We start from the raw sequence: 12,783 nt of genomic DNA on the forward strand, positions 1-12,783 counted from the left end.
ATCAGTATCATCAGATCCCCTGAAGTATCTGACAGTAAAAAGGTTCAATTCCTGTTTTATAGTGCCATTTTTAAAACCTTAAGAGACTGGTACCCTTGGAGATGTTTTATAAAAACTCTACCGCATCAAGTGGCGTAGCACCAATGTCTGGTACGTTTTCAGCTTCAGTGGACCCCTTCGCTTTTATTTTATCCAATGTCATGTCTGTACAAATAACTGAATCAACAAGAACACACATGCTTGTGTAGTGGTTAAAATCAGTAATGGCTACATACAATCCATACAAAACTAATCAAAACACTAATCACATTTATGAAAATAACATGGCGATTATACATTGTACATTACAAGCATCTTTAAATTGTTTAATATGATCAAACAGAATAACTGATGGTAGTGTCACAAATCCCGTTTGAGGCTTCAGAGGCTCTGAGAGATTCTAATATAGATCAGAGAAATGGTTTATTCAGCCAAAAGTATTAATGTAGTTCTAATTAACAAAGTAAATAATTAATAATGCTAATAACATTCCAAAATTACTGATAAAACCAAGCTTTTAATTTGAGGACTTTGCATATGCTGGGACAGTGGGTACTTAGTGCCTACACAAGCAAATTTACAAAACAGAGGACATTTATTCAAAAAATTTAGAAATTAACCTAGAATATTTAGTGGTGCAGCCTAATTGCCTCAGGTTTACTCACATAATAAAGCTGGAAAGTGAAAGTTGCAGTTAAAAAGGAGTTTGAGTGAGATGTTTCATCATAGTTCTGTGGCACAGTGAAACACCTGGTTACTGCCGTCTACAGCAGTCTGCCATTTAGAAAATAAATAGCAACAGCAGGATAAGGAACAGAGGGCAGAGCGCAGGGGAGAGGTGCTGTGCTATACTGTAGATGCAAATGCCGCTTTTTGCATCTCAAATGATCAGCCTTCATGACTTGTAAATAAACATGCACAATAAATACACCCTACGTCCCATGCCAACACACACTCACATCTTTAAATACCCCGGTTCTGACGACTGAGATAGCACTGCTCATCAAATTTATGCGAGTGAGCCCAGGCTAAATTTACAGCCAACTTACGCAATCCTCCCTGGTCTCCCTCCTGTCTATACAATGGCTTAAAATCTCACAGTTCTCAAAGCATCCCAGCCCTCCCCAGATGCCACCCCCACAGTATACTCTACAACTCCAGCACTATTCCTGTACCAGCCCCCACCACAGTGGCACAAAAATATCAGCACCTCCAAGAACAGACGCCAAGCCTGTCAGAGCATCATCACATCCCACAGGACAGCTTGGGGGGGAGGAGGAGGGAGGATGGCATGGAAAGAAGAGAGGAAGAGCAGGTGGAAGGATGAGCACAGCTGCTGTCGAGAGAAAAGAATCAACAGAGACAAAAGAGAAAATAAAGACTCCATCTCTCAAGTAGGAGACACGGTTTACATTTATATCCTGGTAGATCAGCCACATACTGTTTCTTTTTCTTTTGAGACGAGCCCACCTCGCTGAGCTGGTGCCCCTCGGAGGAGGTGTGATCTGTTATATTACAACATTTATGAGGACCACAAGACGATAACAAACATAAAACCTGTTGGCAAATGATTCTTTTTATGGAGTCACCCTTACAGCAAAGCTGGTTTACTAAATGGGGAAAGTGGGCACCTGCTCTGGGACCCCCAGAGCCCAGGTTTCCTCCACATGGCTCTTTCAATTGATCACAAATTTGTTGAAAATTTGGACCGCTAAAGTAAAATGTCATCTATGAGGAGTGCTCCATCCCTCATCTTGTGACCCCTAATTTTAAGATGTTAACTCTTTTGGTTTATATTTGATGCATTTGAGGTTAAATTGCTTTGTGTGTGTGTGTGTTTCAGGTAAGTAATGCTCAAAAAACCTACAGCATGGTACCGTTATTTAATTATAGGAGTATGGTAAACCAACACCTACTGTATTTCCATCCATCCATCCACTATCTATAGCACTTCTTCCTGAAAAGGGTCGCAGGTGGGCTGGAGCCAATCCCAGTTGACACTGGGGAAAAGGTGTGGTACACCTGACACAAGCAACCATACTCATTCCTACAGGCAATTTAGAGTCACCAGTCAACCTAAGCTGCATGTCTTTTGACTATGGGAGGAAGCTGGAGCGCCCGGAGAGAACGCAGGCACAGGGAGAACATACAAACTTCAAGCAGAAAGGACCCGGGTCGGCCAGGGCTTGAACCCGGAACTGTTTTGCTGTGAGGCAACAGTGCTAATCACTGCATCACCATGCTGCCCTAACACCTATTTTCATTACTTTTGTTGATCATTATTCCCCGATACTTGCGATGATGTTCTATTCTTTCTTGTTATGACTGACCAACAGTCAAAACCCAAAATGTTGTTTACTATCACAGAAACCTGGGAAACCTAACAAATAAAAGGCATTTTAGAGGTTGGAATCATTGAATTTTGGGAATTTTTGTTTCACAGATTACTTAAATGACAACTACAAAAATGTTTTCCAATTCATTTTTATCAATTAGCTTAGCAACTAATCATTTCAACTGTCAAGCTGTATAGGTTGATCGGTGACTCTAAATTGCCTGTAGGAGTGATGGATAGATGGGGCAATAATGAAACTGCCATATACTGTATTGTGGGGGTCAGTAGGGATCCAACACCCCCCAAAGCCTCTATGAGGCTAAGTCAGCCATGCCAGCTAACACTTAAAAAAAAAAAATCTTCCCCATTTACTGTAAAAACTTGAAACTGGTCTCTGTATTTTTTATAATTGCCACACAACTATGTGAGTTTAGTTATCATTGGTGGGGTGGCTGTAGCTCAGGAGCAGGGTCTCCTCCTAACTGGAAGGTTGGTGGTTCAATTCCCGGCTTCCCCAGTCTACATGTTGACGCTGAACCCCTAGTTGCTCCTGGTGATATTATTGGTGTGTAGGTGCTTTGAGCACTGTATGCTGCAAAGCATTGAAAAGTGCTATATAAGACCATTTACCAAATAATTTTTGTATTCCTTTTCTACCATTCTTTTTTCCATTTGTTTTATATCTATTTAATTCTCTACCACTTGTTTGTCTATAATCTGTTTGTAAATTTAATAAATAATGTTTGAAAGGAGATAATCACACAAAGGGAGGACATTTTGTCTGTCCTGACGTTTGAAAGTTCATTTCAGGGATTCAGTTGTAAGGCTGAGGTGAGTCATGTAAATGACAGATTCAAGGTTAGCTGTCACATAATGGTTTATTGACTGATTCTTAGCCATGCTAGCAGAATGACTCTAGGGTGGCAATGTCAGTTCAAACTGAACAGCTGTTGAAAGTTTGAACAGATGTTGATGAACCCCAGAGGACCTACCCTGTTGACTTAGGTGATCCCCTGAGTTTTATTTATTTATATATTTTTATCTTTTGTTCTAGCACAGTGATGAGGTTTATATTTGTGGTTTTGGATAAAACATTTATGCTGGTTGCAGGATGAATTCTCACTTGAATGATCACTTAAATTTACATCTAGCGCCATCATCAGGTCAAAATTTTTTAATTGTCCAGTACTTTGTTTTCTGTTTAAATACCTGCAAAACTAATGGTATTCCTATCAGTCTCAACTGTACTTTGTATGTTGCTAATTAGCAATTGTTAGCATGCTAGCACATACACTAAAATTGTGACCACAGTAAAAATGATTTTTTGTAAATGTCCATGTATTAGCACTTAGATGAGAGAGCTGCTGAGTCTGAGTTCACCCTCACAGAGCTGCTAGTGTGACTGTAGATGCCTACTTCTGTGTTGACAGTAGGACAGTACACATCTGGCCAGTGAGGCCAAAAATATTTGACATGCCTTGGTCAGGCCACACTTGTCACAGTGGCTGACATCCTGTAGACAAGGCTGGACAAAGTGAGCCCCTGTCCTGGAGCCCCAAAGCTGCCATGTTTACTCCATTCAATTTAAGTAAAAATAATTTGATCAGTAAAACATTTGTCTGAAATGTGTACCACACTCTGTAGAGGCCCAACAACTAATTTTTGCCCCAGAGCCCCTCAGGAGGCTAATCTGGATATGCCTACAGAGCTGGACACAGACACGTCAAGGCTGCTGGAAAGAGCAGAGATGGAGGAAAAGAAGCTCAATATTTAGAGAAATAAAAATAAAACCATAAACCTGGTAGATGTGGAAAGGCCAGACACTGAGAGGATTCATAACAATCACTGTCTATGGGACCTTCCTGTCTCGCTTTGCTCTCCCTCCCTTTACTTTCTTTCCGCCTCTCTCTGTCACAATGTAAATGGACGGTTGCCAAGGGCAACCTGTATGCACTCACCTAATGATGAACAGGAAGTGGTGTGTGAGCAAAAATGCTATTAATAGCAGCATGTGTAGAAAGGACATTTGCTCACTCCCGGATGTGTGTGTGTGTGTGTGTGTGTATGTGAACACCTGTGTGTGTGTGTGTAAGCAGCCAGCATGTAACAGGGAGGAGGAGGATGCAGATTGTAAGACTCAGACAGTTACTAGAGAGAACAGGAGTGGGGACTAAGAGTGAGGATGGATGGAGGGAGTGAGGGAACGTAGTGGAGGAGGGGGTGAGTGTGTGTTGACGCTGTACGTGGCGTCAGTGCGATAAGAATAGAGATGGTGCGTGTAGCGCTGCTGAGACATCACCCTCAGTGGGGCAGGCAGTACTCTGAGAGTATATATGTGTCAATAAGTGCATGCGTGTGCACAGACATCACTCAAGGTATGTGTGTCTGGATGAGTAAACTGCTGGGGATGCAGTGATTTTTTTCAGCTGTGTAACAATTCATTCAAGTATCATTTTTAGAACCATTTTATGTTCTTGTCTCAAACAAATTATAATTGCATTGAAAAAAACATGTAATAAAATTGGCTTTCAAAAGAATTTTATTTCATAGACAAGAACAAAGGTTTAAAAGAAGTCATAAGGACACCTTGAAACTCATATTTGTTGTCATGAAATCAATTCAGTCACTTTTTTGATTAAGATAGTATTATGTGACAATTATTAAATTGTAAGTCTGCTTATAAACAGATAATTTAAAAAAATAGGAAGAGAGGATGATATCCACAGTCAAAGACAGTGAGTGTTCTTCTTTGTGGTTGGTTCTTTGGTGTTTATTTGTGACCATTCTGCATCTCTTTCTACTTGTTTCATGCATTTTGCATTCCTTCTGTTGAGCCTCTGTAATCATCTGAATGACTTTCCACCATGAGACAGTTGGTCCCTGAGCCTGGTAGGCTGTACAGTAATCTTTCCATGATGATGTATATTATAAGATATGATCAGCGTTATGAGATATGAGACTGATACATGATGATTCAACAATAAAACAATGTCATAGCGAAGCATTAACTTGATATAGCATTAGCTGTTGTCTTGTAATAAGGAACATATGGAAGAACAATGTTGAAGTACAGTTTAAGTTTGTTGTCTGTGTTTTCATATCAGCAGTAGACTGTGGCTCTGCTGGGTCCATGTGAAGGTCCTCTTCATAAAGTGTCTTCAAAGACTCATAAACTGAAGCAGCCACTATGGAGGAACCGCAGGTGGACAGAGAGCAGAAACAAAAAGTCAAAAACCTGTTGGGGTGTGCGTCAGAATGAACACATAGCAGCGCCTATTTGTCCAGATACTCACAGCATTGATCCCTCTGTCCTTCACCTCCTGACTGGTCTCTGCTTCATACAGGGCTGAGGAGACGAGGGGAGGAAATGACTGCAGACAGTGTCTTTGAAAAGGTGCAGCACTGAACTACATCAAGCTAGTTTTGATTTTTAAAACAAAAGTCCTGGCAAGTGTCCTGAGTGTATTTAGTGACAGTCTACATACACATGAAACTTCTGCACACAGACTGTGCACACGTAGGTCACCTATGGACAAACTGCAGTCTGTCTTTAGGCCACATGTGTTACACACTGGTCGGCCCACCATGTTTCTGTCTCGTTCTAGTCAGATGTTCCCTGTGACTGATACATTATTATAGGACATTATTAGGTTGTTAATACTGATGTAACAGTGTATGAGCAGCATTTTACTGATGTCGTTGCTCAAGTTGGAGCAAGGTTTAAATACTTTACTCATTAGATTGTTAGTTTAGTCCAGCAGTTCCCAACCTAGGGTTGGTTAGATGATCAGTGGGAGAGGAAAGAAGAAAAAATGAAGTTTTGCTACAAATCTATATTAATGTTTGGGATTTTTCCACTCATGTAAATGAAACCTAAACATCTAAGATGACGTCAGTTACATGTATTTGAGTCTAAAAACATTTCTTCTGAAGTAGAAAAATATAAAGTAGCATAAAATGAAAATACTCAAGTACAAGTACCTCACAACTGTATTCAAGTACAGATCATGAGTAAATGTACTTACTTTCCACCACTGCTCTTATGTCCAAAATGTTTTTTTTTTTTCACCCAAGCTGTGTGGTTAGTATTGATCTTACAGTACTCGTCACCTACATGACACTTTATGTGCCTGTACTGTCTAACAAAGCCTAACGATGGTACAAACATACAGAAATTCATAAAAATGTTTAAATGAAACAAATGAGGAGGGTAATTATGCACAGTAGTGCATTGATGTATGTGTGTGTGTGTGTATGTATGTTACCAAAAAGCTTGCGCAGCCTGGTGAAGCACGACACAAAACAGTGGAAGGGCAGTTGAAGTGCTCCATATGCAAACCGCTCAGAGAGCAGCCGGACTACCTTGATGTCACACTGCATTCCTGGGAAACAGAGGAAGGCGTGAAGCCAAACAGCAGCACCATCTGCATGTGGATAGGTGTGTGTGCATTTGTGTGTATACATGCATACCAACAGCATCCAGCACTGCACTGAGTTCAAAAGGGCTCATGGTCCCAGAAGAGTCTTTGTCAAACTGGCAAAATATGGACTGACAAAAAAAAAAGAACAACATATAATGTGATAATGACACAACATTCCCTCTTTATCTGTATTTAACACACATGGTGTGTTTCCATAACTTCAGGGGACATTACATGGACATTCATTTCCTGGAGACTTAACCTAACCTTAACCATGGTGACTTTAGGGTATAGTAAGGTCTAGACTTTACAATATTAAAGGGAAAACCCAACAGTCATCACTCTAAACTGCAATGATTTACATTTTTGGGACTTGTTTGTCTTTATCAGGATGTCGAGTCGCCACAATGTGACAGTGTAAACAGGTTTATGTCCCCACAACATGAGTAATACCAGCCCATACACATATGCATACACCGAGCTGTACCTGCAGACTGCGCAGACTGGACAGCAGGGTTTCTGCTTGTTCACGGTCAAGACGGGAGCGCCCTTTAGTCTGCCAGCAGAGTTAAGGGTCTCAACAGGACAAAAGACAGAGAGGTCAAGTTGTGAGGAGGAAGAGTGAAAGTGAACAATAGGCTGGCAGGATGACTCAGCCGGAGGGCTGGGGATCAAATGAACAAATGTGTGAAACTAGCACAAATCATTCACATTTTTAACAGCGGAAGTTAAGATATTAGTTCATGACAAATGTGTAATTTCTGTGAGACTGAGTTAAAACCAGATGTATGCATAGCATAGTCAAACAAGGACAGTACAGAGCTGCAAGGACACTGGAGTGTGAGTTATATTAAAGAACAAACTCAGGACAAAAGGATACATCCTCTCCAAAGATGAGCTGTTTGCATGTCTCCAGCGTCAGATGGTATTCTTTGTTAAGAACTGGGATTAGGAAAGAAAAGTACAGACTGATGCAGAGAAATAATATAATTCTTTAAACTGAGAGAAGGTGAAGGTGAGGACAAGTGTCACACTCTTATTACTTAACCAGTCTCAGTTTACTTTATGTGACTGCAGCTGTGAGCCTCTGTCTAGACTGTGACCCTTGTGCCTCTGTCCAGCTTTCAAACTAACATATCGCTACTTTGCTACCATCTAGTGGCCATGACAGGGATTACACAGTAAAAGATCACTGTACATGTGATCATATTCTAACCTGAGTTCACAAGGTTCATGAGCTCCTTGGCGTTCAGCTTGTCATCCTGCCAGGAAGACAGAGGAAATCGGTTTCGACTGTTTAACCAAAGGCCCCAAATGTACATTTTCATTAGTTAAGGTAATGTAGGTAATGTGAGGAGGATGGATGAGCAATTCTTACTGGGCCGGCCACCTCATCAAAGGTCTTCTGAATTCTCATTTGATCCTCTGAGGAGATGGGAGTCACCATAACCTGTTTGGCACAAACATGTCACTCAAATGTAAAATTTCATTCTTGTTTGTCATTTTTATAATATATGATGATATATATAGAAGTATAGTATAACAGATGTGTGATCTTACTGGAAGGTAGCCAGAGGTGCAGGTAAAGTCGTGAGACCTGGAGCACAAAGATCACATTCGTTTGTTAATGTTGCTTTCTTAAATCACACATTCACACAGTGTGGACTTTCCACGCTGCCACAGTTACACTGTCTGAAAACATTAGTGGTTCACCATCATGGTTCCAGTTTCTCAGATGTGAGGTTTTGCAGTTTTCTTCGTTATTTCAATATTCAATAATTATTTCAATAATTCTGTTCACAAACTACTGGATGGCAGAACAAAACATTTGATGGCGTCACTTTAGTCACAGGATAATTGTTCACTTTTCACCATTTTCAAAAGAGATCAAAATAATAATATTTATAATTCCAGCCTAATATAAAGTAATTGAAAATAAGCTCTATCTCAATCAACTACAACATTAAAATGCTGTTTAGTACAATAATAATAACTATGTGATGCTAATATATAAATAGTAAAAAGCTTACATTTCTGCATTGAGTACTCAGTTTTCTGCACTGAGTACTTTAAGTACTGACATATTGTACTTTTACTTAACATTCAATCAGAGCTTTAATAATGTAATATTAATATTTCTACATAAGTAATGGATCTGAATATTTCCTCCACCACTGCTAATAGGCCACTACCTTAAAACATCTGGTTGGGTGTGAAGGGCTTTTTAATCTATGACAATGCATCATATTAAGTCGATCATATGTTTTATGTCAAATCAAAGTAACCACAGCTGTTAAGTAAATGTGTTTAGAGGAGTAAAGGGGGCTGTAGCTCCCTCTGACATCTGATGCAGCAGAAGCATAAAATCCCATGAACTGTAAATACTCAAGTAAAGTATGTCAAAACTGTATTCAAATACTTGAATAAGTGCATTTTGTTACTTTCCACTACTGGAAAATGAAGATACTGATTCTAGTCAGAACGAGTATTCACACTGTTCTCAGCTGTATAACTGACTGTTGTTGCTGACAGAAGCCAAAACACACAGTTTCTCTTTTAGCCAACTGTCGTCAAGACTAACTGCATTTTTCTAAATTATACAGTACTATAGTAGGGTACTCACTCTGAGTTTGAGTGTGGGTACAGGGGAGTGTGGGTGACTGACTGTGCTGCTGAGAGTGAATGTGCAGGATATGATTGAGGCAGGCTGTGGTGGCCTCATGAAGTGTTGTGTTTGTGACAGAACAAAAATGACGTAGAGCTGAACAGTCTTATTTTGATTTTGATCCCCTCTCTTGGGTCGTTTAGGTGCTCAAAGCTACATTTCTGTCATCTTACCCCAGAGTGTTTCCTCTCTTGGAGAAAGTGCGGACCAAGAACTCTCCAGGCTGGTTGGGGTCCTCAGTGAAAGCCACAATGATGTAGTTACCCGGGTCCAGGCGCAGCTTGCACACCACATTCCTGTGGGACAAAATCAGTAAGTTATATTCACTAACTTCCAACAACTATACAACTTTCAAAGGTCAACCAAAAATTGTATTTACACATTTTATACACTGTATGCATCATACTATGCATGTGATTAATAGCTGCAGCCACCAGGATCGTGTGCAATGTACTTTTTTGCATTTTCAACTACATTAGAGTAAAAAACTGCAAGCAGTAGTTTTCTCATATGATGAGAGTTTGTACCTTATAGTCCTAGATATGTAAAGAGGTTCTATGGGTTTATTTTGCTTGAAGAAGTCACTGTCCAGACACACACCCTGGAACTGTATGGAGGAAGATTTTACAAAGGAATGGAAGGTTTAGTAACACTAATATGGCCCCTGGTTTATTTTTCAGTGTATTTATTGTAATCATTTGTATGAATCAGGTACCAGTAAAATACTTTCTGGTTCCATCTGGTACTTAAATGTTAGTACAGTGGAAAAAGCATGACTATGGGGAGCAAGGGAGTAACAACCAGTCATTTTATAAAAAACGGAAGAACAAAACCAAATATTATGTGTTTTTGTAAATACTGGGTACACATGAGAAACAGTATTAGGAAACAAAGTGAATTGTGGGAAAAATGAATTTAACCATTTGCTTAATGTACAATTACAAAGAAAAGTAGCCACACGTTATATTACATCCACTTACCTCATCATTTTACTGTGTAATAAAAAGTAATAATTGTTCTTCATTCAACTTTTAAAATTTCTGTTTGATCCACCTTTATTTATATGCTATATTATTTCTTTATTATGTACTAGTTGTACCTCATCAGGTGACAATAAAAACCTTTCATAGCTGTGCACTCATGTTTGTTATGAACTGCTTCAGTGAATGAAAAACATGTCTGCAAAGAACTAATTTCTAGAAATATAGTCCCAGTTTTCACCTTGTTCTTATTCCCAATCATACACTGAAGCAGAAGACTTAAATGTGTCAAGTGAGCCCAGCTGACAGTGGGCGTGATCGTCCTGGACAGGCTGTCAGTCTGTCACGGGACTGACAGATTTAGACTCAGGCAACTTAGAGTCACCAATCAACCTAACTGTGGCGATATTACAATAGATACTCACATCAGGAGGAACCTGGAAAAAAGAAGCACAAAGACACACAAAAGTTAGTTCAGAACAAAAAGTAAAGGTGCAGATACCCCAAAGATTCAGTAAAAAAAGTGTCTCTCACCTTGTAGATGTCAAAGGCTATGCTGGGAATATCACTTTTATTCTTCCTGGTGTTTTTCAGCTGTAGCTCCACCACCACAGTGCACTTTCTGGTTTTATCTTCATCCTCAGTCTGGTCCTGCTCCTTGAGAACCAGCTTGAACTGGGGATTCTGATAATATGTGTCTGAGGACAGAAACAGCAGTGTGAAGGACAGTATGATTGCTTGAATGATGCAGGTAGGCTTGTGCAATTATAAAGTCATGAACCTACCCTTGTAGCTGCCACCGGCAGTGCTGCCAGGTGCCCATTACAGACCGCAACCTTTGTAAACAGGCTCCTGAAGGCCTCAGCACTGATCCTGTTAGAGAGGTCAGTTACATCAGATACCATCTTATGGTTTGGGAGAGCTTGTTCACTATAAGTTAACCACATACCAGAACTCTCCTTCTTCTGCAATCTTCAGCTTAACCCTGTCCCTCTCAGCTTTGTCCACATCATCCCAGTCTTCAGAACTGCAGTCACACACACACACACAAAGAGAGTCAACATCTGTGGAGGTTCTGTAACCTGTGAATGAGCATGTTGTCTGCAATGTCCATCTACTCACCTGTCACTCCAGGGTCCGCAATATTCACAAGAACCCCAGGGGTTCCTCACCTTCAGCAACAAAAAGGCTTTAGTCACCTGAAATATAAAGAGAAATAAAAGTAAGTGTCTGGTTGAAGATCTCAGTTAAACAAGGAAAGTTTTTGTTGTCAGTGTTTTCTCCATCCATCCATTATCAACTGCTTATTCGTAGTCGGCTCGCAGGGCATCAGGTAGGGTGGGCCAGGTGTCACACTCCCAAGCATCATTTTCCAGCTCCTTCTGGGGGACACTGAGGCATTCTCAGGCTAGATGAGATATATCATTCCTCCAGTGTAGTCTGGGTCTGACCTGGGGCCTTCTACCAGCTGGATGTGTACGGATGCCCGCCATTGGAAGGCATGGAATGATAAAGATCCAGCCAATGCAGCAGCAATGGGCGAGATTTTGAACCAACCTCAAAGTTGTTAACACTTGCATTAGTAGGACTGGTTTTATGCCATTTTATTAAGCTTTGACATTTATTTTTAGGTGACACAGTGACTTAGATTGAGAATATGTTGCCAGTCTCTCCTGGTGATGCCAATTTAGAACTTGTTCTGACTTTTTTGGAGTTGTGAGCATAGTCATAAACAATATATCTATGGTTGTGAGTGCTCATTATCAGCACTGTAGTCTGTTGGCGTAGACGCTGGTGTTCCAGCTGCACATTATAGCTGCAGAACGTAACAAGCGCTACACCCCATGCTCCCCTTTACTGTCACCTGACATAACCTCAAAAGTTGACGCAGATTGTCCTACTTTGCCTCACTGTATTTTTCTCTCTGTCAGTCTCAAGAGGCTGTGCTCCTCCAGTAGCAGAACACAAACTTGTCCAGTTCTACATAGCCAGTAGTGTTGTTTCTGTGATACTGACCTTGTCACAGTCAACGATGGGGTAAGCATGATTCATTATCAGCCCCGCTTCTTCCACTTTACTTTTTTCAAGGTCGTTGGTGGCCTGTGAAGACAGAGAAAAACTCAAGTGAATCTAAACTAGCATTCACCTGTTTAGCTTGAACATTCTGAGGTTTGTACAGTATGTACTGGAGCCTACAAAGATGCAGCAGCTGAGCAGGCCTCCTCTGGACAGGGCCCCTTTTAGACGTCTCCACAGGTCCTGAGGGGTATGAGATGAGACATCCTTTGAGTATGCAATTCCTCCTGTGAAATCTTCCAACGCCTCTTCTGTATTACCCCATTC

At 40.5% G+C, this 12,783-nt stretch overlaps 1 protein-coding gene across 1 annotated transcript in view; it reads right to left on the reverse strand.

Annotated features, from left to right (window-relative positions):
• Positions 1-5,116: 5,116 nt before the first annotated feature.
• The window catches only part of LOC109974350 (calpain-1 catalytic subunit-like), a 42,784-nt gene continuing 35,117 nt past the window's right edge, over positions 5,117-12,783 (reverse strand). Inside the window, exons 5-22 of the mRNA XM_020624517.1 lie at positions 12,637-12,780; positions 12,457-12,540; positions 11,563-11,639; positions 11,390-11,467; positions 11,226-11,260; positions 10,975-11,138; positions 10,866-10,877; positions 9,988-10,067; positions 9,634-9,756; positions 8,356-8,392; positions 8,174-8,245; positions 8,012-8,057; positions 7,676-7,737; positions 7,283-7,351; positions 6,845-6,923; positions 6,640-6,756; positions 5,668-5,720; positions 5,117-5,559 (exon numbers count right to left, since the gene is read on the reverse strand). Coding sequence (XP_020480173.1) covers positions 5,533-5,559; positions 5,668-5,720; positions 6,640-6,756; positions 6,845-6,923; positions 7,283-7,351; positions 7,676-7,737; positions 8,012-8,057; positions 8,174-8,245; positions 8,356-8,392; positions 9,634-9,756; positions 9,988-10,067; positions 10,866-10,877; positions 10,975-11,138; positions 11,226-11,260; positions 11,390-11,467; positions 11,563-11,639; positions 12,457-12,540; positions 12,637-12,780 — 1,359 coding nt within the window. The 3' untranslated portion in view covers positions 5,117-5,532. The remainder of the gene's footprint in view (positions 5,560-5,667; positions 5,721-6,639; positions 6,757-6,844; positions 6,924-7,282; positions 7,352-7,675; positions 7,738-8,011; positions 8,058-8,173; positions 8,246-8,355; positions 8,393-9,633; positions 9,757-9,987; positions 10,068-10,865; positions 10,878-10,974; positions 11,139-11,225; positions 11,261-11,389; positions 11,468-11,562; positions 11,640-12,456; positions 12,541-12,636; positions 12,781-12,783) is intronic.

Source organism: Monopterus albus, unplaced genomic scaffold (genome assembly GCF_001952655.1).
Source record: "Monopterus albus unplaced genomic scaffold, M_albus_1.0 scaffold328.1, whole genome shotgun sequence".
NCBI lineage: Eukaryota > Metazoa > Chordata > Actinopteri > Synbranchiformes > Synbranchidae > Monopterus > Monopterus albus.